This window comes from Vulpes vulpes, chromosome 5 (assembly GCF_048418805.1).
Source record: "Vulpes vulpes isolate BD-2025 chromosome 5, VulVul3, whole genome shotgun sequence".
Lineage (NCBI taxonomy): Eukaryota > Metazoa > Chordata > Mammalia > Carnivora > Canidae > Vulpes > Vulpes vulpes.
Window position 1 is genome coordinate 93,213,563 of NC_132784.1, and position 27,175 is coordinate 93,240,737.

Consider the following 27,175-nt stretch of genomic DNA (forward strand, 5'->3'; position numbering starts at 1 on the left):
AACAGGGCGGATCTGTGCGCATAAGCTCCTGGGGTGCCAGGTGCTGGGATCCAGGATCAAACTCAGAAGGTGAGCAAGCTACCTTTGGAGAAAGGCACTGTCGGCGAATCACCCCTGGTGGTCTGGCTCCAGTCCTGGGGTGCTCCGATCCAGGGGGGCTCATCGCCTAGTCAAGGCTCTCCCGGCCAGCCCCAGAAGGCTGGCAGAGGCCAGGCCTAGGAATGAAACCGGAAGAGGCACTTGGACCCTGGTTCCCAGAGTGGGAGAAAGGGGTGGGCACCCGGGCAGAGGGAGCCCTGGGGATTGGCAGCGGCTGTGGGCAGGGCTGGAGGGACGGGGGAGGAGTCAACTTGTACACGTGAAAAACTCTGGCGGGGGCCGGTTTTTCCCTTCCTCCTCCCCCTCCCTCCTCTTCCCCACCTTCTGGCACCCTCCCTTCCCCTCCTCTCCTCCTCCTCCTCCTCCGCCTCCTCCTCCTCCTCCTCCTCCTCCTCCCCTCCAGCTCAGGTTGCAGCTTCTCCGGGGAGCCGCTCACCTTTCCGGAGTGGGGGAAGCCTCCCCGAGCCCCGGGCGCGGACCCGGCGCCCAGCCCCGCGGCCCCAGGACACGCGCGGTGAGTCCCGCGGGCCCGGGCAGCGTCGGGAGGGCCGGGCGGGCGGCGCGCCCCGGGGGGAAGGGGCGGGGGGGCCGCGGCGCCGGGGAGCCCGAGCAAAGGTACGCGGAGCGGCTCTTAAAGGCGCCAGAGCGCTTGGCCCCGGGGCGGGCGGCTGGAGGGAAGAGCCGGAGCGCCGCGGGGAGACCCGGGATCCCGAGGCGTGTGGGCCCCGCGCCGGGGGGGGGGGGGGGGGGGGATGCCCCGAGCGGCCCCTCCCGAGGTGCAGGTGCGCTGGTTTGCGTTCGCCGCCCCCCACCCCCGGGAGCCTCCGCTGGGACTCACTCGGCCCGCGGGCTCCGGTCTGAACCCCAGGAAGCAAAGTTTCCACCCAGGCTCCGGACGGGCGCTTTCCCATCGCCCTTCCTTCTGGGAAGGGCAAGGGTCGGGAGTCTCCGGTGACAGCGGAGCCCGCGCGAGCGTGGGGCCGGATCGCGCCCCCATGGGCTCCCTGGGCTCCGGTGAACTTTCCGGAGCGGCGGCTGGAGGGTGGGAGGGCAGAGCCCCGGGATGAAGGTGGAAGGACACGTGAGCCGCGCCGGGGCGGGCCGGGGCCTGGGGATGGCAGCCGCTCCGGGCACCCCCTCCGGGAGACCACGGGGACCCCGCAGCAGCCGCGGGCAAAGGGTTAACCTGCGCCGGGAAGGCGGGCGGGGGCCTGTTGCGCCCTGTGGCTTGAGGATCCTGCTGTTTGGGGGGCGGGGGAAGGGGGAGAGGATCAGGAATCTGAAATCTGAAATCTGAAATCTGAAATGGGGTCTGGACCGGAGGCCTCTCCTCTCTCCCTGTTGGCTGCGGAGGCGGGGGTTCCCTGGAGCTGTCTGCAGGCCCCGTGGGCGTCGGGCTGTTGAGACAGTGCCTGATTTTCTGTGCTGTGGGGTCAGCACCCTCCTAGGCACCAGTGGCCTCTTTAATGCTCTCTGAACCCTTTCCTGACAGCAGGGGTAGGATAGTTAGGGCTGTGTTGGGGGGGGTGGTCAGCTCCCCAGGAATCTCATTTCTACCCCCAGCTCAACCCTCAGCAGTTCCCCAGCTGCGGCCTGGGCACTGTGACTCACTCCCAGCACGAGCTTGCCCCTTATGGCCAGGACCATATGAGATGGGCGCACAGCACATTCCAGGCCACTGGGCTGGGGCATCAGAATCCCAGAGGATGCTGACAGGCACCCTCACCCACGGAGATCCCCTACCTTTTAGTCTGGCCTCGGGAGTGGGCTGGGAAACATTGCTTAGCATTGAGGGGAGGCAGGGATGGTCCCAAGCAACACTGGCTTCTGGGTTTGGGTCTGCATCTTGAAGGCGGTTTGGAGGGAGGGTCACCTTGCCACAGCAAAGCTACTGGCTCAGATTACTTTGCCCCAGCCATCTCCCAGGCAGCCAGTGAGACTCGCCTCCCCTCAACCCCTGCAGCCTCACTGCCTGCTAGGTTCCTGGGACTCTCCCCGCTGGCTGCCCATGCCCCTCCAGGAGAATGGAGCCCTCGTTCTTCCCATATTTATGGGGGTTTCCAAAGTCAGAATAGACTTCAGTAAGTTACATCCGATTTCTGAATGCCTTAGTGGCTACCATTTATAGAATATCCACTGGGTGCCAAACAGTGGGTTACAATGCTTCATAAAGTGGGTATTACCATCCCGCTTGATAGGCAAGGAAAGAGAGACTCTGAGAGACCAACTTTCCCCAAGTCTCATATAAGTGGGATCTAGCCCACAGCTCCCTGCTCACAGTCCCTGCCCCATCAGGGGAGATCCTGGCCGGCTCTGGAGTTCTCTGGTTCAACATTGGTCCTCAGGAGAAAGAGGGATGGATGGGTGTGGTGCTCCAGATAAGGAGGCTCTCACTTGTTCTGTGCCAGGGTGGCAGGAGAGAAGACACCACATCCGAGGAACAAGTAGGTTCTTGGCCTGAGATCTCATCGGATCCAGCCGCCTCCTCTAAAGCCAACCCCTAGGTCCCAGGGGACATGATGCTGCCTTTAGGGCCGTACTTGTTTTCTCTATAGATCCAGACTCTGGCTTGGGCCTTCCTGTTTCCCGGGGCAAACATGCCCTGTGCTGTAGCCCAGAGAGCCTAGTTTGGGGGAAGGCTCCCCGAGCCCCGGGCGCGGACCCGGCGCCCAGCCCCGCGGCCCCAGGACACGCACGGTGAGTCCCGCGGGGACTCACCTTCTACTGCAACCATGCCTCTTCTTTCTGGGGTCACCCTGTTTAGGACTTTTATCCAGCATCTCTACCCATCCCTCCCAATTCCTTCCCTTCCCTGAGTTTGAGACCTAAAGAGGAGGGCAAACCAGGATCTTGTTGGAATCCGGGTCTAGAACATACTAGCTAACCCTCATCTCCCCAGCAGACTTTCGAGCTTCTCTGAGCCTCAGTTTTGTGATCTGTGAAAGGGGGATCATTGTAGGTTGTTAGATGAACTAAATGAAATAACACATAGCGCCTAGCATGTAGCAGATGCTCAATTACTGCTAGCTGAATTGTGCATGGTTATTTGGGAAGGAAATTTCCCAGTTATCACACTATGCCTGGCTCTGGGATAGAGACCGAGGCAAGCTTTCCTTTTTTTATTTTTATTTTTATTTTTATTTTTATTTTTATTTTTATTTTTATTTTTATTTTTATTTTTATTTATTTATTTATTTATTTATTTATTTATTTATTTATTTATTTTTGAGGCAAGCTTTCCTAATCCCAGCAGGCTGGGCCCTAAGCATCCTGGAAAGGATGGATGGAAACCTGCTAGAAGGGGACTAGGAATCTGTGCTGTGGGGACTCTGCCCTCTAGTTTCTAGTATGAGCCGGGTGGGCACTGGAAGTTGGAAAACCAACAGCCTTCGGCTCCTAGGGGCCTCCAGCAAGGCCTCTTTCCCCTGGGGTAAGAAGACCCTCACGGGCTACTTAATGAATTGCAGTTCCTGTTCTGCTCTGTCGTCTGTGAGGGAGTGGCTGGCCCCAGTCCAAACTCACCTGATTAGCTTCACCTTGTTCGTTCATTGGGAACAAGTCACATTTCTCTTCTGTAGCCCTGTGTCCTGTCCTAACCCCTTCTCTCCCTGGCCCTGGACCCTGTCCCTTTGCCCTCCTGGCATTTGCTGCTGAGTGGGCGGTTTGCCATCTCCAGGGGGTGGGAGCTCCCTGTGGTTAGGCCCGTCTTGTCCTGGTCCCCACGGCTACGTGCATACCGGTGACCCCAGCTCTAAGGCCAGCTAACCGTGGTTCAGGCAGAGGGCCTGAGGCCCAGGATCACCGCAGAGCTGGGGCCGGGCCTGCCAAGAGCTGGCCAGTGGTGCCCCAGGAGATCAAGAAGAGGGAAAGCTGTAGGCAATTCTCAGCCAGGACTCCTGTCTGAAGGGAGCCCATCTGCTCCTGATATCTTACCAGTTTCATCTGCAGGGGAAGAGGGGTAGGGAAGCAAGAATGAGGTTTGGCTTGCAACCAAAAAGGGTCTTGAAGCTCCCTGTAGGTGTGAGTGTCCCTGGTAAGACAGGGTGCCCTGGTTTCAGACACACTGGCCAGAACTTATGAAGGGACGGGTGGGTGGTGAGACCCTCTTTCTTGGAACTGTGGATTGAGGTCTCACCCTGTGCCCCCACCCTACCTACTGACATTAAGTAAGTCTTCTCTGGAATTGAAAGCGTGGAGACAGACAAGGCAACTCTCTAATCAGCTGGTGCATTCATTCATTCTTCATATGCAAGCGCCTGTCCTCTGTTCAGCACAAGTGGGGGCAGTTTACCAACTTCGGGGTTGACTCTAATCCTGCCGCTGCTGGTGAGTAAATGCTGCCTCAGGCGCAGGACCCTGTTCACCCAAGCCTGTTTCCTCACTGAGAAAATGGGGAGAGTGGGAGTATTCTTTCTTGCACTCGCAAGGATGTCAGGGAGACAGTGGCCGTGATACTCTTGGCTTTTTGCCTCACCTCATGTCATTAGCGAGGGGCAGTGGCCAATGGAGTCACTGGGACACATTTGGTGGTTCTCAGTAGCCCGACCTCTAGCCGGTCCCTGTAGAAACCACAATCAGGCCTCAGATGGGGAAGGGAGCTATTCCTAAAACGTTTCTACTCACCCTGGTTCCAAGGATCTTCTGCATTTTATTGTTATTATGGTAAGTTCTGAAAAAACTCCAGAATAATGTCTGCCCTTACACCTTTGCTTCCCTAAAGAAGCCTGACCTTTCTTGCCCGTGGGGGTCCCTTCAGAAAGCAGGACTACTTCTCTCCTCTAGCCCCTAAAGGAGATCCTTGCTGGGTGACCAGGCCCTGTTCTGTCTTTCCCCCATATCCTGGCAGGATTTGGTGCCTGAGAGCAGGTAGGAGATAAGTTCTGTGCCCAAGGGTATCACTCATAATGTGAGCAGTGCTGGGTCTCCAGACCACCTCTGCCAGTAGGGCATGGGATGTAGGCCAGATGAGGGGTCCCAGAGCCCCCTGCCTGTACCTGGTGTGGAACCCAGCTGCCAGTACCCCCCACTGTGGCTAGGCTGGGTGCCATGTTCTGGGCTGAGGCCACACCCAACATTGATTCTTTCCTAGGGCAGGGTGGTCCTTGAGTGGGCTGCCGATTGCCCGGTAACGCTGCCCCGTGCAGGGACTGCTATCTTTGGGCAGGTCCTCGTAGCCCCCAATGGAGCAAAAAGAGCATTGAAGTCACAGTCATTAGCCCTCACTTCTGATCTCAGCTCTGCTGCTCCAACCTGAGTGGCCTTGGGCAGGTCATTTCCCTTTCTGAGTCTTGAAAAATGAGGGCACAGACCAAGGGATTTCTAAAGCTCCATCCAAGACTACTGGTTTGTGGTTCCAACTTTTGCCAATCCTGCTGCTAAGGTGAGCTGTGCTCTGAAACTGCAGGAAGGACCCCACCTCCATTCTTTTGAACTCCAGAGCACAGATGAGGGCTTTCCCCAGCTGAGGCCCGCAAAGCCAGTTCCTGCCACCTGGCTGGGGAAACCCTGGAAGGCCTCCTCACTGCCTGATAAGAGGAGAAAAAGCACCTCCCAAAGGAATGGGTGGGTGCTGGATTCAGATGCCCTTCAGGCAGTGGATGCTCAGGGGCAAGTCTCAATAAGGCAGGGCTCTCAGCCACATCCAGCCTGTTCTGATATAGCACGCAAGCTAAAAATGATCTTTACAGTTTTAAATGGTTGGGGAAAATTCAAAAGAAGAAAATGATACTCTGTGACATTGAAAATTACATGAAATTCAGATTTTAGCGTCCACGAGTAAAAGTTTACTGGAAGACAGCCTCACTCCCTTGTTTCCATCTTGTCCCTGGGTACCTGGGGGGTCATGTGATTGCAGCAGAGGCTGTATGACCCCCAAAGCTGAAAATATTGACTATCTGGCCTTTTACAGAAAAAGTTTGCCAATCCCTGTTTGAGATAATTATAGTTCTCCCAGGCTTGCACTAAAGAGTTTTGGAATCTCAATCTAAAAATACTTTCTTTTCATTTAAAAAGAAGTGTTACTTCTTTTAACATAAGCAACAAATGGCCATTATGGAAGTATTGGAGGATGCAAATTAGCAACAAGAAGATAGGAGAGTTTCTCACAGTACCTTGTATCTTTCTGGATTATCCGTGGTGTTCCTGTTTAATAAGTGCACGCATATAAGCGTATGTGTGTGGTATGTGTATATGCAGTGCACATAGAGCTTGACAAGTTGTACATGTCTGTCTGCCCTTCTCACTTCAAAACACATGTCAAACGATTTGCTCCCTCCAGGCCCAGTGAGGTTTATTCTAGTGTGTGAGATGCCCCCCACCCCGGGGCATCCAGAGGGCAGGGCCCTGCTGGCAGGCAGTCGGACCCGCTCATTGAGATGCTGGGGCTTGCTGGGGCCAGAGCTATGGGTCTGGAGTCATGGGCACGTGGCTGGTGGTTTCCACCACGGGAGAGGGTGAAATCACCAGGAAGAGTGTGTGGAGGGGAAGGACAGAGGGCTGGAGAGGGAACTCTGGAGAGGGCCAGCATTGAGTTGTCAGGTAGAGGAAGTGAGTCTGGCAGATGGGGGAGGGAGAGAGAAGCAGGAGGAGTCCAGCCAGGAGGCCAAGGGAGGGGAAGACAGGATGTGGTGCCTAGGATTGTGGCTGGCCCTGAGCAGGTACTCATGGAATGAGTGAGTGCTTAGGAGAAACCAGCACCAAAGAGTTGGACCAGGGTGAGATGTTCAGAGGTTTCTCAGAGGGGGCCCTGGAGGCAGGGAGGAGTGGGAGTGGTCTGGGCTGAGGGGCCTGCTTAGGCCCAACCTGGGGGGAGGGAAGCCATGGTGAGGTGAGGAGGCCAGCTTGCCTAAAGGTTGGAGAACATTGGCAGGGTGGGGGTCCTGTTGGAAGGTGGGGGGTCCTGTTGGAAGGTGGGCTCTACCGAAGGGGGCAGGGGAGGATGCTGGGAGTGGAATATAAATAGGAATACAGTCTAGACATGCTGGGAAAGCCTCCTGTCCTGCCCTCCCTGCTCCTGGGACTGAGAAGTCCCCAGGGATGCCACACTTGATGTTAACAAAGATCCCAAGACAGACCACCAGGAAAGCTGGGCTTCTTGTATGGACGAGGGAGATCTAGCAGGTGGGCAAACTTGATATGCCTTATTTCTCTTCTGTTTCATTGTTGTTGTTGTTTTTTAAGATTGTATTTATTTATTCATGAGAGACAGAGAGAGAGAGAGAGAGAGGCAGAGACACAGGCAGAGGGAGAAGCAGGCTCCATGCCAGGAGCCTGATGTGGGACTTGATCCCGGGTCTCCAGGATCATGCCCTGGGCTGAAGGTGGCGCTAAATCGCTGAGCCACTGGGGCTGCCCCTCCTCTGTTTCATTGTGCGGAAGATGGTGGGCACCAGCCTCTGTGCTTAAGCAAATGGGGAGGAGATAGGTGTGAGCTGGTTCCTTTGGGACTGAAGGAAGACCTCAGAAAAGGTTCCAGACTTTGGGGTTTTGAAAATGCTGGGCAAGGTGGCTGAGGGAACTTCCTTCCTTGAGGGTCTTATATGGAGCCTGCTAAAAGGAACAGAGAAAGGGTCCCCTCTGCCTGGAAGGGGAGGCGCGCCTGGTCTGAAGGCAGGGCCATGTGGGGACAGGCCTTGCCTATACTGCCCCTTGCTGCAGCCTCTGGTCTGGGATGCTCTGCACGGCCAGGACCAGAGCTGGTGAAGGGCGCCTTGCTCAATCTTATCACTTTTGTAAATCCAGAGCCTCCCAAAAGGTCAAAAAGAAAAAGCAGAAGATGATATATGGGCCTCCATTCTTTGAGCCTTAGGAAGCCAAAAAGAGAGCAACAGAGTGAGCATCAACAGGATTGGTGTGGGGCTAGAGTGGGCAGTCAGGATGTGCAGGGGAGATCATCTGTAGGGGTCAAGGCCAAGGTCTAACCCAAGTAGTGCACCTGACCTAGGAGGCCCTGGGAATCTGCCCCTGAGGGATGGGAGCCCATGAGGAAGGCCCTGACTCAACGGTGTTGGGTGGAAACCTAGCATTAGGACTTTCCCCATCCCCAGTCCATCCTCACTGTGGATCATCTGCCATAGCAGAGATCTCTATAGACCTCGCTGAGGGAGTTGCTGCTGGGCAGGAGTGGCTCAGTGGCTCCCTGCTCCCCTACCGCCCAAGAGCTGGCCAGAGAAGGCAGGTTAGGTTAGAGCTGAGGCTTTGAGCCCAGTGGGTAACTGATCGTCTCCTGGCTGCTCTCTTGTCTCCACACAGGCCCTAGAACTCAGAACTCACAGCTTTCAGATATTCACTTGCTGGCCGTTTGAGGGTTCACTCAGGGCAAGGCCCTGGGGGTGTAATGATGAGTCAGACCCTGTCCTTGTTCTTAACAAGCTCATAGGCAAACCAGGGAGGAAGTAGACACATGAACAGGTACATACAGTCCAGGGAGCCAAACTCTCTGCTTGGGGGTGTCCAGGATGCCATAGGCTGGGGCCAGTGGGCTTTCAGGCCAGAGGAGAAGTGGCAGTCATCACAGAAGGCCTCTTAGAAGACGTTATGCGTTTCTGAAGCCTTGAAGATGCGAGCACTACGCTGGCTTCCCCTAGTCCCTGGCCCACCCATCCTGCTAATGTTCTAGCTCCCACCGAGAGTCAGGAGAACCAAGGAGGAACAATGTCTGGGGGCCTAGGGGCTGGTCGAGTAGACCACAGGCCTTGCTCTGGTGTGCCCAGAAAGAGGGCAGGGCCAGGCCCACCCCAGGTGTGCTCAAGACCTAGTACTCAGAGTGGAGCTGGCCTGGGGAGATAAACCTAAAAACGCTGAGACCGTGCTCTTGTCCTGAAGGACATTGACATCCAGGGACAAGTGTACATAGGCTGGTCTGGAAGCCACAAGGAGGAAGCCTCCCATTTTACCTATAGAAAGGAGGTGTGGCTTTCCAGAGGAAGTGACACTTGAGTTGAGTTTGGTAGTGGTCTTACCAATGAGGAAGGGCATCCCGGGCCAAATGAACGGCACATGCAAAGTTGCGGGGCACTAGTGTGGTTTACTCTGGGAATGCCAAGTATACCCCATAAAACTGGACCCTCCAAGGAGGGAGGGGTGAGAGCCAAGACCCCAGAAGGAGACAGATCAAAATACAAGAGGCTCCATCTGCTGAACCCTGGAGTTTGGACTTTTGTCTGAGGGCAGTGTTATATGGAAGGATTTTAAAGAGGGGAGTGACCCCATCAGAAAGTGACCAAGAAAGTTAAGTCTGGTAGCTTTTTGGCAGTTGGATCTGGGATTAGCTCTTATCCCCATCTAGCAGACAGGGAAATCAAGGCATGAGGTGTTTTCCCAGGTCACAGCGCTGGTAAGGGGGAGAGCTGGGATTTCTTCCATATTCCAAACAGCAGAGAATTTTGGGAAACAGGCTTGGCCAGCATGTGTCCCTCATTATAGGACACTTCCATCAGGTGGCACTCTGCAGGGGTAAATGGCACATTTGCCCAAAGAGCAAGGGCAGCCCTGAGCCCCAGACAGTTCACCTCCTGACCACGCATCCTGCAGGTTAGCCCTGCAGGCTCCCGGAAGGCCATCCCCGCCTGCTTCCTGCATTCCAAAGAGAGGCTGTGGGAAGCATCTGCTTACTGGCAGGAGGACTGCAGGCCTCTGTGCTTTTAGGTTCTGGCCACCCAGAAGGCCCCAGGCTTGCAGCCTCTCATCCAGGCCGGAGCTGGGGCAGGGTGAGGTCAGTGATGAGGGCTCCGGGCTTCTGCTGACTGACTGCCCCTGAAGTTTGTCTCAAGGGAGGGAAATGGAAACCCCACGCTGTGGGCTGCTGTGCTGGGCAGGGTCAGCTGGAGGATGAAGGAAGAGATGGTATCTACAGGGCTCCCTGAGGCTCAGTCCTCACTGGGAGGAGGGAGTGTCTCTGAAGTCCCAGCTCATGACGTCTGCAAACTTGGTCAGCCGTGGCCTCTTGTTCTTTTGAATCCTGCCCAAAGGCCCAAAGTGGCAGAGTGACCGACGTGGTGGCAGGGAGTGGGCAACAGAGGGTGTCCTATCGTAAGGATCCTGGTCAGGGACTGGCCTTAGAGACGGAGGCTCAGACCCTCTGGGCTGCAGAGTGGGCAGCTGGGAGTTAGAGCCTTCACGTTCTGCCCCTGGGCCCTGGGAGACAGATCTAAAAGAAAACAGGAAAAAAGCAGAAGAAAGACTCGGAAAAGTGGGTGACGTGTTCCTGGAACCCAGGAGGTGCTCACCACGTGCCTCTGCTGTATGTCCCCAGCACCAGGCAGAGGGAGCAGGGCACCCCCACCCCCCCTCCCAGAGACGTGCTTGAGAAGTCCTCCCTGTGGCCCTGTGAAATGATGCACTTCCTTGGACTGTGCCAGTTGGGGGGCCGTGCAGGGGCCCTGGGGGTTCAGGAAAGCCTTGGAAGACCCCAGGCCTGAGCTGGCCTGAACTGTGTGCAGGGATGCAAGTGCTGGAGCTGAGCTTGGGTTGTGGGGACTGGGGAGACCCAAGGCACTGGAGGTAGGGGGTTGGATCGAAGGACCTTGGGTGCAGGCTGTGAATTGAGGCTTTATTCAGGGAGAAGGCCAAAGGCTTCTCAGAGGGGTTTGCTGAGAAGCCTGGCTCCCTGGAGATTAAGGGAGGAAGCTGACCCCCGCCCTCTACACCAGTCTCACTTCTGTGGGGTGGAGGCTGCTGCCCTGCTTCCCTGGGTGCTCTGGCAACCTCCTTCTCTGCCTCTGTAGTCTCCCAGTCCAGGCCTGGCAGGTGGCCCAGACCCAGGGCAGGTGGCAGTTCTGGCACCTGGAGGAGGCTGTCCTGGCAGCAGGGAGGGGGCGTGCAGCAGGCTGTGTCTGTAGTAGCTGGACATGGCGTGTGGGCTGGCCTGGCCTGCCATGGGGGCTTTCTCCCCTCTGAGGACCGGGGCTGAGAGCAGTCAGCCAGGAGGCTGGGGGTCCCCGCCCTGTGTGGCCCCAGCAAGTCATGTCAGTCTGGTGGTGGTGGTGGGACCCTGCCCGCCTAGTCTTTCCCTCTCAGTCAGGTGGTCAGGCCTGCTGGTAGCTGGCCGTGCTCTTGCTGCCTGCCCCTTTTCTATCGGGGGTCTCAGAGCACTTCGTAGGCTGTAAGTGGAGGATGTTTGATGAGTTTTATCTGGGGCCTCTTTTCCGGTATATCTTTGCATCTGAGCAGGAGCTTGAGAGAGGAGGAGAGAAGGGCTAACATCTCTTGGCGCCATCCTCGTGCTCCATGCATCGCATGAGCTTACCCAGCGTCTGCAACAAGACGTCCGCTGGACACCAAACACTTGCCCCAAACCTAGTTTCTGGTCTTCCCTCCCGGACCTCCGCTCCAGCGTTCCTCGTGTGGCCATCCTTCCAGCTGCTCCAGCCAAAGCCCTCCAGAGCCTGGCTTGACTCCTTTCTGACACCCCACATACATCCATCTGCAAATCCCTTTGGCTTCTCCACCTGCAAAATATATCCCGAAACCAACCACCTCCACTGCTCCCACACGGTCTCGGCCACCACCATCTGTCACCTGGATCTCTACAGTAGCCTTCTGACTAGGCTTCCTTCCTTGCCCATACAGTCTGTTCTTAACACCATATCCAGAGGGAGCCTGTTAAAATCTAAGTGGGATCACATGACTCATCTGCTGAAACCCTCCTGTTCCCTGTGAAGGGCTGACACAGTCTCCTCTGGGTTCCCCTATGGCTGCCTCCACCGCCACACTGCTGTTCCTAGAGCATTCCAAACTCACTTCTGCCTCAGGACCTTTGCACCTCCTGTTCCTGCGCCGATCTGCTTCCCCTACATTCCGCATGACAAGCTCCCTTGCCTGCACCTTCTTGGAATTCTTCCTGAAATGTCATTTTCCTGTCCACCTGTTTAGGTGGTCCACTCCCTGACCACTCTGTTTATAATCGCAACATCCTGCCTTCCCACCCCACATTTTTCTTTGCTACTTTATTTTGCTCCATTGCACTGGGCACCACCTAACATCTTGTGCATTTTATATATTTATTTTCTTGTCTGTGCTGCTCCCCACCATTAAAATGTAAGTACCAGGAGGGCAGAAATCATGTCTGTTTCTTTTTTTTTGTTTAAGATTTTCTTTATTTATTCATGAGAGAGAGAGAGGCAGAGACACAGGCAGAGGGAGAAGCAGGCTCCCTGCAGGGAGCCCGACGTGGGACTTGATCCCGGGTCTCCAGGGTCACGCCCTGGCTGCAGGCGGCGCCAAATCGCTGTGCCAACGGGGCTGCCCACGTCTGTTTCTCTTGTAAACGGACTCTCGAGATCTCCAGCAGTGCGCGGCACGTGTAGCTGTTAAAAAAATTTTTTTTTTGCATTTATTTATGATAGTCACACACACAGAGAGAGAGAGAGAGAGAGAGAGAGAGGCAGAGACACAGGAGGAGGGAGAAGCAGGCTCCATGCACCGGGAGCCCGACGTGGGACTCGATCCCGGGTCTCCAGGATCGCGCCCTGGGCCAAAGGCAGGCGCTAAACCGCTGCGCCACCCAGGGACCCCTGTAGCTGTTAATAAATAATTGTCAAGTGAAGGATTCGAACCGAAGCTAAGAGACATTATATAACCCAAGTGTAACCTAAGCGTCACCATCCAGCCCTGCTAATGGTGGCACCAAAATATGAATTTGGCTTTTTATTCGGGGTTTCGGGGGGAAAGGCCTGGAACTGCAAACGGCTGTTCCAGCCAAGACCAAAGGGAGGGCAGGGTGGGGAGAGCGCCGGTGGGAGAGGCCAGGAGCCACGTTTTGGTCACGGAGTTCGTGCGCTTGGTAACCAGGAAATTGCTGCGCGGATGTTGAGCAGGTCAGGGGGTCTCGTCCGAGCCGAGCCTCGGGTCCCCCGTGGGCAGCAGGGCCTGGAGGGCGGGTCTGTAAGGGCTTCTCCCGCTAACATTCCAGAAGTTCAGCCCTTCGCCACTGGGCACATAGTGGCCTCCGGGCAAGTGTGAGCTTCCTCCTGGCCTGGCTCCTCCCGCCGGTGCCGCCCGCTCCTCTGGCACCAGCAGGAAGTTCTGGGCTGGTGGGTGTGTGCCCGGGAGGAAGAGGCAGGAGGTGGCTGAGACCTTCGGGCCTACCTGGCGGGGGCCGGGGCGGGCAGGAGGGAAGGCCTGCCTATGGGGGACCTGCCCCCAGCTCCTGAGGGGCAGCCCCCTCCTCCAGCATCCCCCAGCCCGGCCTGGCCAGGCCAGTATCCCTGGATGCCCATCTCCTTCTTCCCCTGGCACCAGTTGCACGAGGACAGCCCCAGATGGCTCCCTGGCCCAGGGACAAAGGCCACACTGTGCCCAGCCTTGGGCTGGCCTCGGGCTGGGTCACACTGAGCCCTTCTGTCTCCAGATGGGGGTGAGGGGCAGACAGCAACAAGGTGACAGGCCTTTTTCCTGTCTCCCTTCTCCCTTGACCCCCAAATCTGAAGAGCTGATTCTCTCAAGAGAAAAGTGACAGAGCCATCTTATGTCTTGAGCTCGGGAACAACAGAGACCATTCACTACTCAGTCTGCCCTGTCACACCCAAGACCCTGGCGGGTTCAATGCCCCGATTGTCCCCAGCGGAGAGAGGCATCCACTCTCTGCTCTGGTCACCACCCCTGCCGCCTGCTCCTCTGTCACCATCAGAAAGTCCATCCTTACATCTGACCTCCATCCCTCCTGCTACAGAGACAGCCACTTCCTCTGGATTTCTTGAGTGGGTGGAGGACAGCTGGTCCCCATCCCTCCGCATCGCTTGGCCCTACATTCCTGCTTGAGAAGCTGTCCTCAGCTTCAGCCTCCTTCCAGCTCCCCAGCCCACCCTCCATCTCACACTAGGCCCAGGCTGGTAGCTTCTGGCTCCTAAGAGGAGCCAAGGGGACAGCAGGAGCAGGTGCCACTCAGGGCTGGTTCTCTTTTGTTTTGCAGAAATTGGGGGCTTCCCTCCTAGAAGGCTTTTAATGGGCCCCCCTCCCCCACAGGCAAGAGCAAGGATGTAAGATTTATGGCAGCTACTGGTGGATTCCTGAACACAAACCCAACATGCCATCCCATAAATCCTAGACTGCAGGACGGCTTTATGGGGGAGCCCTGTTTTTAGAAGGGGGCGTGACTAGTCCCTCTTGGCAGAGCTCAGACCCGAAGGTGCCAAGTGCCTGGTTCCCCTGCCACCACCCCCCCAGCCTTAGGAGAACCATGACTATGAGTCTGCAGGGCAGACATTTCTTCCCCTTCTGAGTGGTGGGGGCGGGGATGGGGGAGCTTCTGCTCCGCTCAGCATGCCTTCTCCCCTCCTACATCTTCCCAGCTAGGAGGATTCCCCCTCTCAGCACAGGAGGGCAATCTGGAAACCTGGGTGGACTGTCATCCCTCACCTAGACCTCAGATGCTTCTCACCATGGCTCCAGGTCCAAATCACTGGGGATGCTTTTTTAAAAAATTCGTTTTCCCAGTCACCATCCTCAGTTCCAGAAACTGAGAGTGAGACCCAGGAATCTGAATTTTTAAAAATATTCCCTGGTGCTACTCATGTTCAGCCAACTTTGTAAACAACTGACCTGTCCAGTGGGGACATCTTCACTCTCTTGTCATGCTGGGAGATGTGAGGAACAGGTAAGGACATCTCTAGGTCCTCTTGTCCCTGGAACCCGTGTGCTGCCACTGTCACGAAGCTTCCATTATGGGATGCCCTCTGGCCTCTGGCTGGGTGCATACTACAGTGTTAGGCGGGGTGACTGCCTTCTGCGAGCTTCATGTCTATGAGTCCTACAGACATCAGGCCCAACCCCACAAAGGCCATGGCGGAGCCACTGAGGCTGGCTGGCAGGAATGAGCTTAGGGCTGGAGAATCAGGAAAGTCAAAGGCTGCTGGGAAAGCCCAGCAAGGAAGCTGGAAGAAGAGCTTCTGATACCTTCTCATCAAAGGAGGCACCACCAGCCCCTGAGTTCCTGGAAAATAGGGAGTGCACTTCACTCCACTGTGAGTGCCTAGCACAGTGCTTGCCCCAGTAGCTACTTAGTCCTCACTTGCTGAGCTCAACTGACACTCCGGGGCCCACTGACAGAGATGGGTTCGGCTGGCAGTGCAGACCCGAGACCTCTACTCCGAGGGGCACTGGCCTGAGGAAGGAGGGCCTGGCCTTCCCCAGTCTCTGGCTCAGGGCTGCTGCAGGGCCCCAGCTCAGCTGCATTTGGGGGCAGCCAGGAGCCTGCAGACCCAGGGAAGGGACCCTTTCCAGGCTGGCTGAGGACAGAAAGATGATCTTTAAGCAAAGCAAACATGTTCACTGACCCATAATCCCTTCAGCTGGGAGGACTCAGGAGGGGTCTGGTGGCCCCCTCCCTTGGCAACAGGATACTGGCTAGTGATTGGGAATGGGCTGTGCCGGGGGTTTGGGTAAAAGCTGGGAGAGGGTGTAGGGTGGCCTCCTCACATCACAGGGCTGGCCCTGGATGCCTTCTGGGTGGGCGTCGGTGGGGCACTTGTGAGGCCTCTTGGTCTCTGCTCTCCTGGGAGCAGGGAGATATGGGCAGAGCAAGATGAGGGGCTGCCATGGCGAGCTTACGAAATCATGGAGGGAGGTTGGGGGGTGATTGGGGAAGGAGGTGAATTTTCAGGGCAAGATACAGATGGAAGGGTCTGTGGGAAGAAGCAGTCTAACTGCATGGCCAGCAGGGTATCCCCTCACTCAGAGGGCAAGGGGGCTGGGGGGCCACAGGGAAGGAGCCCCTTCTGGCTAGGGAAGGGGCCTTGAGGGGACCAGAGTAGCCCACCCTTCTCCCTCACTGTGTACCCTGCCCACTGGACACCCTGCCCCATCAGGGCTCTGGCGTGAGAGGGGCTCAGCCTCCTGTCCCTGGGGCCCTCTTTTTCCAGCAAACTTCTGTGTTTCCCCTGAGACGAGCTCCCGACCTCCCCTATTTCAGCTGGAGAGCTGGGGCTGGGCCAGCTCAGAGGCACACATCCCCTCCCTTTGTCCCCTCTCGTTTCCTGACATCCAGGGACCTAGGGCCAGCCAGGGAGGGACCTCCAGGGGTCAGTATCAGGATGAAGTGGGGTTTGGACCAGATTACGTCAAAGGCTGTAGGCCAAGCTGATGCTCAGCTTCTGGGCGTCAATCAGTAAGGCTTACCGACTGTTGACATACTCAAGCTCTTACACACAAGTTAGTAAAGAACTATTGGCCCAAGTTCTGGTCCACTCCCTGCCCCTCCAGGCCTCTTTTGAGAACTCTCTAGACCTCCAGCAGCTCACAGGTCACTGTCTAGTTTTGGTGAGGCTCTCAGGATCCTGCTGGCACATCTTTATGAGCAGTACTTTGCTATAGTGACCAATACATAGTGTGACTACCTTCCCAGGGGCGGTGGAGGGGAGTGTCCGGGGGGAATGGGGTCCACAGGGAGGAGGAGGGCTAGGTCCTTGAACCTTGGTGAGGAAGATGCAACCCCAACTCCCGAATGCAGGGCCCCAGAGCTCAATGGGCAGACGGAGACCAAGACCTCGAATTCTTGCATCCAGTGTAGGCTGGCCTGACGCCTTGTTCTCACCTGCTCTTCTCTGCTCCCCCGCCTCAGGCCCCACTGCCTGGCCCCTGCTGACCATGAACAAGATGAAGAACTTCAAGCGCCGCCTCTCCCTGTCAGTGCCGCGCACCGAGACTATCGAAGAGTCCTTGACTGAGTTCACAGAGCAGTTCAACCAGCTACACAATCGACGCAATGAGGGTGAGGGTTCCGGCTGCCCCCCGCACCCCTTTGGCCGCCCCCTGCCCCTCTGGGCCCCCCCTGCCCTGCACAGGTCCCTGCCCCTTCCCTTCCCCCCCGGGGACAGAGGGGCTGGGTGGGCAGCTGACACCTGTCCCTCTCAGATCTGCAGCTCGGACCTCTCAGCAGAGACCCCCAGCCAGAGACCAGCACCTTCTCCCCGACAGACAGCGGGGAGGACCCTGGGCAGCCGTCCCCCGGCATGCAGTACCGGCGGCAGAACCAGCGCCGCTTCTCCATGGAGGTGAGGGGCTCTGGGCTCTCCCCTGTGGGTGCAGCAGGACACGCCAGCCACGCATGTCCAAGGAGGGCGGTGGCCTGTGAGCCAGCTTCATGGGTTCAAATCCCAGCTCTGCTGTTGATCAGCTCTGTGACCTTGAGCAAGTTTCTCAGCCTCCGCATACCAGTCTCATTGTGTTAAAATGGTCATCATGAAGATTAAACAAGCTAATATACCCCAAGCGCATGGAGCAGTCCTGGTACATAGCGAGGGCTGGACAATTTGACCACTGTTCTTTTTTTTTTTTTTTAATATTTTATTTATTTAATCATGAAAAACACACACACAGAGACACAGGCAGAGGGAGAAGCAGGCTCCACGCAGGGAGCCCGACGTGGGACTCGATCCTGGGTCCTCAGGATCATACCCTGGGCTGAAGGCAGCGCTAAACCACTGAGCCACCTGGGCTGCCCTTGACCACTGTTCTTATGGCTCGTAGGCATATGCCCATGTGTAAGAAAAATAGGCTCATGTCCGTAGGAATCCCATTCTAAAGAGGGTTATACTGCAGCCCAGAGAGCGGAGGGAACCTCCTAAGGTCACACAGCAACTCCCGGGTGTTCACAGATGTCTCAGCATGTCCTTGAAGCAGCTGTGAGCCTAGGGTCACAGCCCGTGGTCTGGCCCTGCTAGGGTTGCTTCTATAGGGAAAGCCAGCCCCAAGGTGAAAAGCAAGGGTCCTACAGCACCAGGTAACCTGGAGCAGACACTGGTGTCCCCGTCTCATCCCGGCTAATATAGGACATCAGTAAGAGGCTGTCTCTGCCCATGGACATCCGCCTACCCCAGGAATTCCTGCAGAAGCTACAGCTGGAGAGTCCAGACCTGCCTAAACCACTCAGCCGCATGTCCCGCCGAGCATCCCTGGTGAGTCCCAGGAGGGTCAGAGGTCACCAGGGTGGACCACCCTCTCTCCCCAGCATGGACACCTCAGTTTTGCCTGGTCCAGCTGAGGCCTGCAGCAGTTTGTGGACCTCTGGTGCCACCTGCTGGCCTCAGCTGATTCACATGCTTGTGCTCCTTGGTCAACGTCCATCCCCTGGGTGAGCGCCCGCCCAGGGCTGGAACCCCACCGTGGTGAGACCCATAGAGCAGCTGGCATGTGCTTTCCGGTCGTGGCTGCTTATAATGTTTCCTTGGGAGCATCTTGCAAACATGGACTCTGGCTCCCACTCCAGATACCTACAGAATCAGAGTCCAGGTGGTGGGTCCCAGGAATCTGTATTGTTAAGGCTCGGGGACCACTTTTATCACGGGGTTAGGATTTGTGGCTGCCCTCATCCCTGCTAGCCTCTGTTGTTCCCTCCCCCTGACAGGGGGTCTCATTCCCTTCCCTTCTGGAAGCTGACTGGGGGGTATCATGTATGTGGGGTTACTGGAGCCTTCCAGCTCATAGGACCCTATGTCTTTCCCTCTCAGTCAGATATTGGCTTTGGGAAACTGGAAACATACGTGAAGCTGGACAAACTGGGGGAGGTAAGAGACTGGGCAGGCCTGTTAGGAGCAGGGACAGGCTCTCCCCCTGCACACCCTGTCCTGTGCACACCCATTGCCCCCGCCCCATATAGGCATACCATCTTGGCTGTCCAATCTGGCCCAGCCTTTTGCAGGTGTTGAGGGGTCCCAGGTCCTCAAGAAGGAGGACATGAGGATGGAATGGGGCCTGTGGGCTCTGGGGCATAATCCAGTCTTTTTTTTTTTCTTTTTCTGCAAGTATTTCTCTGGATTCAAATCCCTACTTCACCATTTACTAGCTCTGTGGCCTTGGGCAAGTTAGGTGACCTCTCTGTGCCTTAGTTTCTTCCTCTGTCAAATGGAGATGTAATTGCTCTGCTTTCTGGAGTTGTCATGAGGTCAGAATAGGTGACTATAATAACATTTATACATTTAGGCAGTGCCTGGCACATGGTAATAAACACTGTATGCCATTAGCGGTTTCTCTTACCACTGCACTCTGCTTCTGTGTTGGGGCCTTGGGGTGGGCAAAAGTTTATAGACAGGAGGAAGACACAGCCCTCTCCCTCTAGGAAGCCAGGAAGGAGACCTACCTGTAAACACCAACATAAGCAGAAACACAATGAGTGTTACAATAGAAGGGCACCTAGCCTGCTGGGGGCTCATGGGAAGGACAGTTCATTCTGAACAGGAAGGAGTGAGGGACAGAGTCACAGATGGGCCTTGGAGCAAACCCAGAATCTCAGTGAAAGGAGAAGAAGGGGGAAGGATACAGCCCAAGCAGAGGCCCAAGAGGAGGGCACTGGTTAGAGGAGCATGGGCCCTGAGTGTGGCTGGTGCTGCTGGGGTTCTTGTCCCCAGGGTACCTATGCCACAGTCTTCAAAGGGCGCAGCAAACTGACGGAGAACCTGGTGGCCCTGAAGGAGATCCGGCTGGAGCATGAGGAGGGGGCGCCTTGCACTGCCATCCGAGAGGGTATAGCATCCCAGGGTCCTGCACCCCTGGGGGCTCCTGGGAGGAGGGCTTCATTAATCAGAGCCCCAGTGGGAGCCTGGGGGGCTGAGGGTCATTGCTGGCGTGGGGGCTCCTAGGACTGCTCCCAGGAGGAGAGTGTGTGAGGGGTATGTGGGGCCCCAGGGACCCAGGTGGGCCTGTCACCCCACAGTGTCTCTACTGAAGAACCTAAAGCACGCCAATATTGTGACTCTGCATGACCTCATCCATACGGAACGGTCTCTTACCCTGGTGTTTGAGTACCTGGTGAGTTGGGCTGGGACTAGCGGCTTCTCCCCTCTGTGGTGGGGGTGGGAGAAAAGGGTGGGGGCTGCCCAGGCCTTGTTCTAGAATCAGGTTCTCAGATGCTTCCATGGAAGAGTGGGCCAGGGAGGTTTAAGGACAGCTCAGAGCTTGGGCCCTGCCCAGGGAGGGGCTTCCGGCCAGGGGTCAGGACAGGTTAGGGCTGAGCCAGGCTCTGTGTTCCAGGATAGTGACCTGAAGCAGTATCTGGACCACTGCGGAAACCTCATGAGCATGCACAATGTCAAGGTGAGGGTCTCCGTAAGGGCCGCCTACCCTCAGGCGCCCCATCTCAGTACCCATCTGTTCTCAAGCTCAGCATGGGAACCCACTCTCACCACCAGGGTCCCAGCTGCTGAGGCTACTCAGACCTTCATGGGTATGAGGGTGTGCAAGGTCACTGCCATTCAGGGACTACCGGGAGCTGTGTTAAGCACCCTACCCTATCAATGCAGACACACACTCTCTTTCACCACCTAGCTGTTGATATAAAATCCCCTCAAAAAAGAAAACCCCCTCTCCAACTCTGAGCATCAGTTTTCCCATCTGTCAAATGGGCACAAGGATGACAGGAGGCTTCTGGAGAAGATCGAAGGGATGAATGACCTCTTCTGGTCATTGTTAAAGAACCGAGTGCAGGGGCACCTGGGTGGCTCAGTGGTTAAGCATCTGCCTTTGGCTCAGGTCGTGATCCCAGGGTTCTGGGATCGAGTCCCGTGTCGGGCTCTCTGCATGGAACCTGCTTCTCCCTCTGCCTGTGTCTCTGGCTCTCTCTCTGTGTCTCTCATGAATAAATAAAGTCTTTAAAAACAAAAAAAAGAACCAAGTGCATAGCTCCACACACAGCGGGGCTTCCTGGCCCTTCCTGGCCCCCCCTCAGCTCCCGAGCTGGAGAGCTCTCTTCTACCACCCACCCGGTGCCCTCTCCTATGAATGGGATTCCCTGGGATGGTTGGAGCCCATCCAGGATGGGGCACAGTGTGGGTGGAGAACCAAGGTAGCTCTCCAGGTACCCCACCACCCCTCCAAGCCATGGGCAGAGAGAGGGTCTCCCAGGTGGGACAAACTCACCTTCTGCTCACCTTTCTCATCCCCTCCTCCCTCAGATTTTCATGTTCCAGCTGCTCCGGGGCCTTGCCTACTGCCACCGCCGCAAGATCCTGCACCGAGATCTGAAACCACAGAACCTGCTCATTAGTGAGAGGGGGGAGCTGAAGCTGGCTGACTTTGGTGAGAGCCAGAGCCCACCAGGGCTGGGGTGGGGGTGCGGCATCTGGCACAGCCTCCTCAGGATATGGGTGCTGTGAGAGGGACATGGGAGGTTTCAGTGGCATGTCTGTCCCCAGGACTGGCCCGGGCCAAGTCAGTGCCCACGAAGACCTACTCCAATGAGGTGGTGACCCTGTGGTACAGGCCCCCGGATGTGCTGTTGGGGTCCACGGAGTACTCCACCCCCATTGACATGTGGTGAGTGAGCACCATGGGACCAAGTGAGGGGGATTCCGTACCTTCACATTCCTTTTTGCTGCCTCGAGGCCCTCTGCGAGGAACGGCCTAACCTCCTTTGACTAGAAGCCGTGTGACATCCTGCTGCAGGAACCGGATGTGAAAGAATTAAGTCTGAACTACGTTAGGGTTCCCCTGGCTCTAAACAGACCCCCCGAGGCTCTGCTTATGAAATATCCCCCCAGGGCTCCCCAGTAGGTTACGGGAGGGTCCAGGAGGGCTTCCACAGTAAAAACGACGAAGCATCAGTGCTACTGAAAATTTTGGAAAGGATAGATTGTATTTGTGTTAAAATTGACGTGCATATGATCTGGTGTAGAACAAAAACGACGACAAATCAGCCCAATTTTAAAGCTAAAGCACAGGTTTCCAGTGAATGGCCACTGTGTTCTGTGCCAGGGGGGTCCCCAAGGCCGTGGATTTCGTCTTCCAGTAGGGGGCACACAGGGACAGAGTTTGAGACAGCCCTGCACCTGGGTGCAGACCCAAACTCCACGGGGTGAGGAGGAGCTCAAGCGCCCTAGAGCCCAGAGAAAGCCCCAGAGAGAGAGGCCCTGTGGCCGACTGGGCCGCCCACCCCAGAGCCGGGACCCCTGGAGCCGCCAAGGCAGGGCATCCTGGGCGCCCCGGTAGAGCGCCCTAGGAAGGGCGGGTGCGGGGAGGCCCAGCCTGACGCCGCCCCTGCCCATTGCTCCCCGCAGGGGCGTGGGCTGCATCCACTACGAGATGGCCACGGGGAGGCCCCTCTTCCCCGGCTCCACGGTCAAGGAGGAGCTGCACCTCATCTTTCGACTCCTCGGTCAGTCTCCGGCCGCTCCCTCCCTCTCGCCACCAGGGGGCGCCAGAACTCCGTCCAGCCCAGGCGCCTACCGGGACAGGGAAGAGGGGCTCCCCCTCTGCGCGGCAGCGATCCCTGCGGCCTGCACCACGCTCCGCCCCCACCTCCTTCATTGCACCCTCCCGAGTCTCCCGGGCGGCTCCTCACTCTGCCCTTCCCACACCCTCTCCTCTCCCCAGGCACCCCTACGGAAGAGACGTGGCCCGGCGTGATGGCCCTGTCTGAGTTCAGAGCCTACGGCTTCCCGCGGTACCTGCCGCAGCCGCTCATCAGCCACGCTCCCAGGTAGCCCTGCCTCCCCGCTCCCAGGTAGCCCTGCCTCCCCGCACCCTGGCCGCGCCTGGCCGGCCCTGCTGGAAGTGACCCGCACACGCCCTCCCCAGCCCCCAGCCAGGCCAGGCCTGTGCCAGCTCCTTCCTCCTGCAGGTTGGACACTGACGGCCTCCACCTCCTGAGCAGCCTCCTCCTGGTGAGTGTGCTGGGGCCCCCACCCCGGGGACCGGCGGCCTCCCAATCACTGAAGCGTGAGACCCGCCTGGGCCCTCCACCCGCCTGCCTCTGTGCTCCCCGCTCCCCCTCTCCCCGTGTCCCACCCTGCCTCCCCACCCCCAGACCCAGGAGGAGCACTGGTTTGCACCCAGAGTGTGTCAGCGGACACACCCTGAACTCAATTCCCAGTTCAAACCCACGTGTGAGCTGTGTGGCCTTGGGCAAGTTATAGAACTTTTCTGGGCTCCTGTTTCCTCGGTTGCAAAGAAGAATTAATGATTCTTGTTTCATAAGACGGTCATGAGGACACATTGAGATCGTGGCACCGGGTATGGTGCCTGTCTTGAAGTGTGCGCACCGTAAAGGGTAGTTGTCGGCGTTACACGTTAATATTGCTGTCATTAACGTTATGATCATGGTGGCTTTAGCCTCTCTATTTCCATCCCAAAAGGAGGTCACTCTCTGTAAGTCCCATTTCTGGTTTTCTCTGGGTGGCTGGAGGCCTGGGAGCTGAGCGGGGAGATGGCCTCGGGCTGGCTTGGAGGTGGAAGCTGGCAGCAGACCCTGGGGGCTCCTGGGTTAGACCTAGGCCCCTCTCATTCTGGCCATCTAACTTCGTGTGGGAGTTGCACTGCGCAGAGGGGTCCCCAGAGTCCCCCAGCCAGGGCCCTATAGCCCACCCTGTGCCTTTCAGTACGAATCCAAGAGTCGCATGTCAGCCGAGGCGGCCCTGAGTCACCCCTACTTCCGGTCTCTGGGAGAGCGTGTGCACCAGCTTGAAGATAGTGAGTGTCTGCTGGAGGTTGGGGGAGGGGCCAGGGTCACCCCAGAACCAAAGAAAGGGGGCAGCAGGTGCGGGTGGAAGAGTGGGAACAAAGAGGCCAGTGGCCCTGGTCCAGCTGAGCAGCCTTGGGCACAGGACTTGCTTCCATGTGTTCCCGTCTGCAACTATGGGCAAAACTTGTAAGATCTAAGAAGCCGCCTGAAAGCCCAGTTAGGTGCTCCAGGGCCAGTCCTGAATGGAGGGGGTTGCCCGGCCAGGTGGGGTGCTCTGTGGGTGTGGGGGCACCCACCTGGCTCTCTGCCTGCCTGTCTCCTCTCTCACCACAGCGGCATCCATCTTCTCCCTGAAGGAGATCCAGCTCCAGAAGGACCCGGGCTACCGGGGCCTGGCCTTCCAGCAGCCAGGTAGGGGCTTGTGCCTCCTCCCCCACACCCCCCCCTGAGAGGAGCTAGGGCGGGCTGCTCCTCCCCCTTTAAGAACAGAGGTGGGGCCCCACGGCCCCTCCTGCAGTGGGGAATCAGCAGGGCCTCCCATGGGGCACAGGGAAGGGGCTGGTTTCCCTATCTCCTACCCAGGCTTCCTCCTCCAGTGTGTCCCTCGTCAGCCCCCACCCTGACAAAGCCCTGGTGAAGGTGCATGCTCTCGTACATTCTCTCTGCAAACTGAATTCTCTCACATCCATCCTGAGAGAACCATACCTTGTCTCTAGAACAGCTGATGGCCTCAGATGTGACAAGTGCTTTATTTCATATAAAGTACCCTTGAAGTTGGTACTTTGTATGTGTGTATTTAAGTAATGTCTGCACCCAGTGTGGGGCTCAAACTCATGACCCCAAGATCAAGCGTCACAGGCTCTCCTGATTGAGCCAGCCAGGTGTCCTGAATAGGTACTATTAATGCTCCCCATTTCATAATCAGTGAATCCGAGGTACAGGGGAGGTTAGGTCACAATTTCACACAGCTGGTAAGTAATAAAGATGGGATTTGAACCCAGGACCGACTGGCTTCCGAGAGCATACTTTCACTGGCCCTATCAGGATAGCACTGGAAAAAGCCCTTCCCTCCTGGCCCCCGGGGCACTGCCTGCCCAGCCTCCTCTCTGCAGCACACCCCCACCCCCACCCCTCTGTTCTCCAGGACGAGGGAAGAACCGGAGGCAGAGCATCTTCTGAGCCGTGCCCACCCTGCTGCGGCCCCAGGGACGAGAGGTCACAGCAAGCACGACCGCAGGCAGGATGGGGTCTGCGTGGCTCTGGGCGGACAGAGGAGCCAGGGCTGGTGGCTGGCCCAGAAGACCTTTTGGCAGCTCTGCTGGCCATGGCTGTTTCTCTTCCACTTCTCACATGCCTCCCCTGCAGCCTTCACCCAGACATTAACCCCTCTGTCACCTGCCCTGGCACTGGGCATGAGCTGCTTTCCCAGGAGGAGAGAAAGGGGCAGGGAGGGACCTCAGACCCTTTCCCACCCTGAGGTGCTGAGGCAGCAGCGTGGGACCCACACAGACGGGAGAATCCAGGTGCCAGGCTGAGCACTGAGCCCTGAACATGGGCACCACCATGCCTCCCCACCCAGGAGCTGCCTGCCCACACATCACTCACTTTCTTCCCCTCTGAGAACAGGAAGTGACATGGCATCTTGTCCAGGACCCCGGAATCCTGGGTGCCAGTGTGTGTGCCAAAGCCCACCGCCCCACCCAAAGGGAGGGTGTCCCCAGAGCAACAGAGTAGGAGCCTATCCTTTCTTTGCCACTTCCTCATCCTGTCCCCGTTCCCCACTCTTGGCCAGAAGCCCCGTATGCTGCTGGGTACCCCACTGAGTCCAGAGGTGGCTTGGTACCACCCGCTGCACTCCTGCCACCTCAGCTGGCTCCTGCCCATCTCCCCAGCGTGAACGGGATTGCCTTAAATTGACAGGTGGTAGATCACTCACTGCCCTTGGAGCTCTGACCCAAGCTCCTACCTGTCCACCCTTTCCCAAGAGTGGCCCTTGCTTATCTTGCCCGGGCACTGATAAGCCAGCCCTGGACTAGGGTCCTGGGGACAATGCCCAGATATGCAGGGTCACCCTGAAACTGGTGCCAGGCCAGCCTTGGCTCCTTGGGGCTAGCACAGCCTCCACCCCCCTTCCCTCTTTCTCAGCCACTATGGCCCAGTCCATGCTCCACCCAGTCCTGGCACCAGCCTCCCTGTGCCCCTGGCCTCCCCAGAGGGCAGGGTGTAAATGTCACAGTCTGAGGTAGAGGAAGGTGGGATAGGAGGCACAGGCTTTGATCCCGAGAACCCCGCCCTAGGGGGTTGGGAATATGAGGGCCGCAGCCCAAAAGAAGGCACCCCTCACCACCCCTGCCGAGCACGCCTGTTATATTCCCAAGGTCTCCTCAACACTTGGCTGAATCTCGAATGACAAGGCCAAGGGGAGGCCAGGCCCGGCTTTTCTACACAAGCCCCCTGCCCAGCCCAACCCCTCAGCCCCAGGAGCAGCCCTGGGGACTCTTGGTCTCCCCCAAGTCCCTCCCCTCTTCCCCCACTGTACTGTGAATATCCCGTGACTCAGCACAAAGACAGATAATATATTTAATTCATGTACAGAAAAGAGTGAGCAGTCTGTACAGAAAAGTTGGTTTTGACAGATTGAGGCCAAAGATGGAGGACCGAAGGCCCTTCCCCAGGCCTCATGAGTGCCGCTGGGGCTGCCTGTAGGTGTGTATATATATGTAGAAAGAGGCCAAAGTTTGGTTTGTGTGTATCTCTGAATGCCCAGGGTGGCCTGGGCATGGGAGGGGCGCCCTGCACCCTTCCTGCTGTTTTCTGGATGCTGCTGCCTCCAGAGCCAGAAGTCAACCCTGGGTGTTGTGGGGAGGTGTGAAGGGGGCCTTCACCCGGATGGCGCCTGAGGGGTAGAGCCAGCCGGGAGAGCACAGAGGGAGTCCTGGGCGGAGTCTGGGGTGCTGGCTGATGTAACTGCCCCACTTGCTCCCATAACCAAAGGCTCCCTGACTTCTTGGGAAGGAGGGAGGAGGGGTGTAGGTGTAGGAGAGGGCTGGCATGAGAGATGGCCACGGCCAGGTCATGGAACCAGGGTGCGCGTGATCGCACTGTGATCCAGCCCAGAAGCCTTTTCTAAACCTTGAATCCACCTCCTGTGGCCCAGACCTCCTCTTACCTTGGGGCCACACAGCCTCCTTACTCGCTTCCACAGCTCTCCGCATCGTGCTCTGCTTTCCGATTCAGCGTCCAGGTTTATTTTCCCAAGAGCCCAGTGAGAATGCCAGGCCCGAAACCTTACATACTTCCTGACCCTACCTGTCCAGCAGCTTCCCGGCTGGCCGTAAGAACTTTCCAATTTCAAGACATCCTTAGGTTGGCTGCTTTCAGAGAAGGAAGCTAATGCTGAGGTTGGGTGATGCCTTCCAAGCTCATGAAAGTAAAGGGCAGACCAGGGCTTGGTTCTCGGCTCAACCACCTGTGAGACAGTTAGTGCTTGATGGGAAATGCAGTGGTGGGCATCGGAGTCGGGCCTTTTAGGCAGGGTTTAGAAGGAGCTAGGACAGATTTGCTGTTTATGAGGCTTCCCTACCACGTGGCCAGCATAGTGCGGGGTGGGGGGTGGGGTGGGGGGGGTGGGAAGCATCTCATTGACCCCTCACAACAGCTCACTTTGCAGGTGAGGATACTGAGCTTGAA

At 57.2% G+C, this 27,175-nt stretch overlaps 1 protein-coding gene across 3 annotated transcripts; it reads left to right on the forward strand.

Annotated features, from left to right (window-relative positions):
- Positions 1-201: 201 nt before the first annotated feature.
- Positions 202-26,084, forward strand: CDK18 (cyclin dependent kinase 18). 3 transcript variants are annotated; one of them, XM_072759437.1, is made up of 16 exons: positions 202-613; positions 16,655-16,804; positions 16,948-17,087; positions 17,865-17,990; positions 18,543-18,599; positions 19,440-19,554; positions 19,745-19,839; positions 20,062-20,124; positions 20,982-21,105; positions 21,222-21,342; positions 22,083-22,180; positions 22,399-22,504; positions 22,646-22,688; positions 23,403-23,493; positions 23,819-23,896; positions 24,630-26,084. In XM_072759437.1, exons 2-16 carry the CDS (start codon positions 16,681-16,683, stop codon positions 24,662-24,664), a joined length of 1,416 nt encoding a protein of 471 aa, XP_072615538.1. In that variant the 5' UTR covers positions 202-613; positions 16,655-16,680; the 3' UTR covers positions 24,665-26,084. The 3 variants fall into 3 exon arrangements, with proteins under 3 accessions (XP_072615538.1, XP_072615537.1, XP_025847172.1); XM_072759436.1 differs by having other exon boundaries at positions 23,842-23,896; XM_025991387.2 differs by lacking the exon at positions 202-613 and adding an exon at positions 2,735-2,796 and having other exon boundaries at positions 23,842-23,896.
- Positions 26,085-27,175: the final 1,091 nt, after the last annotated feature.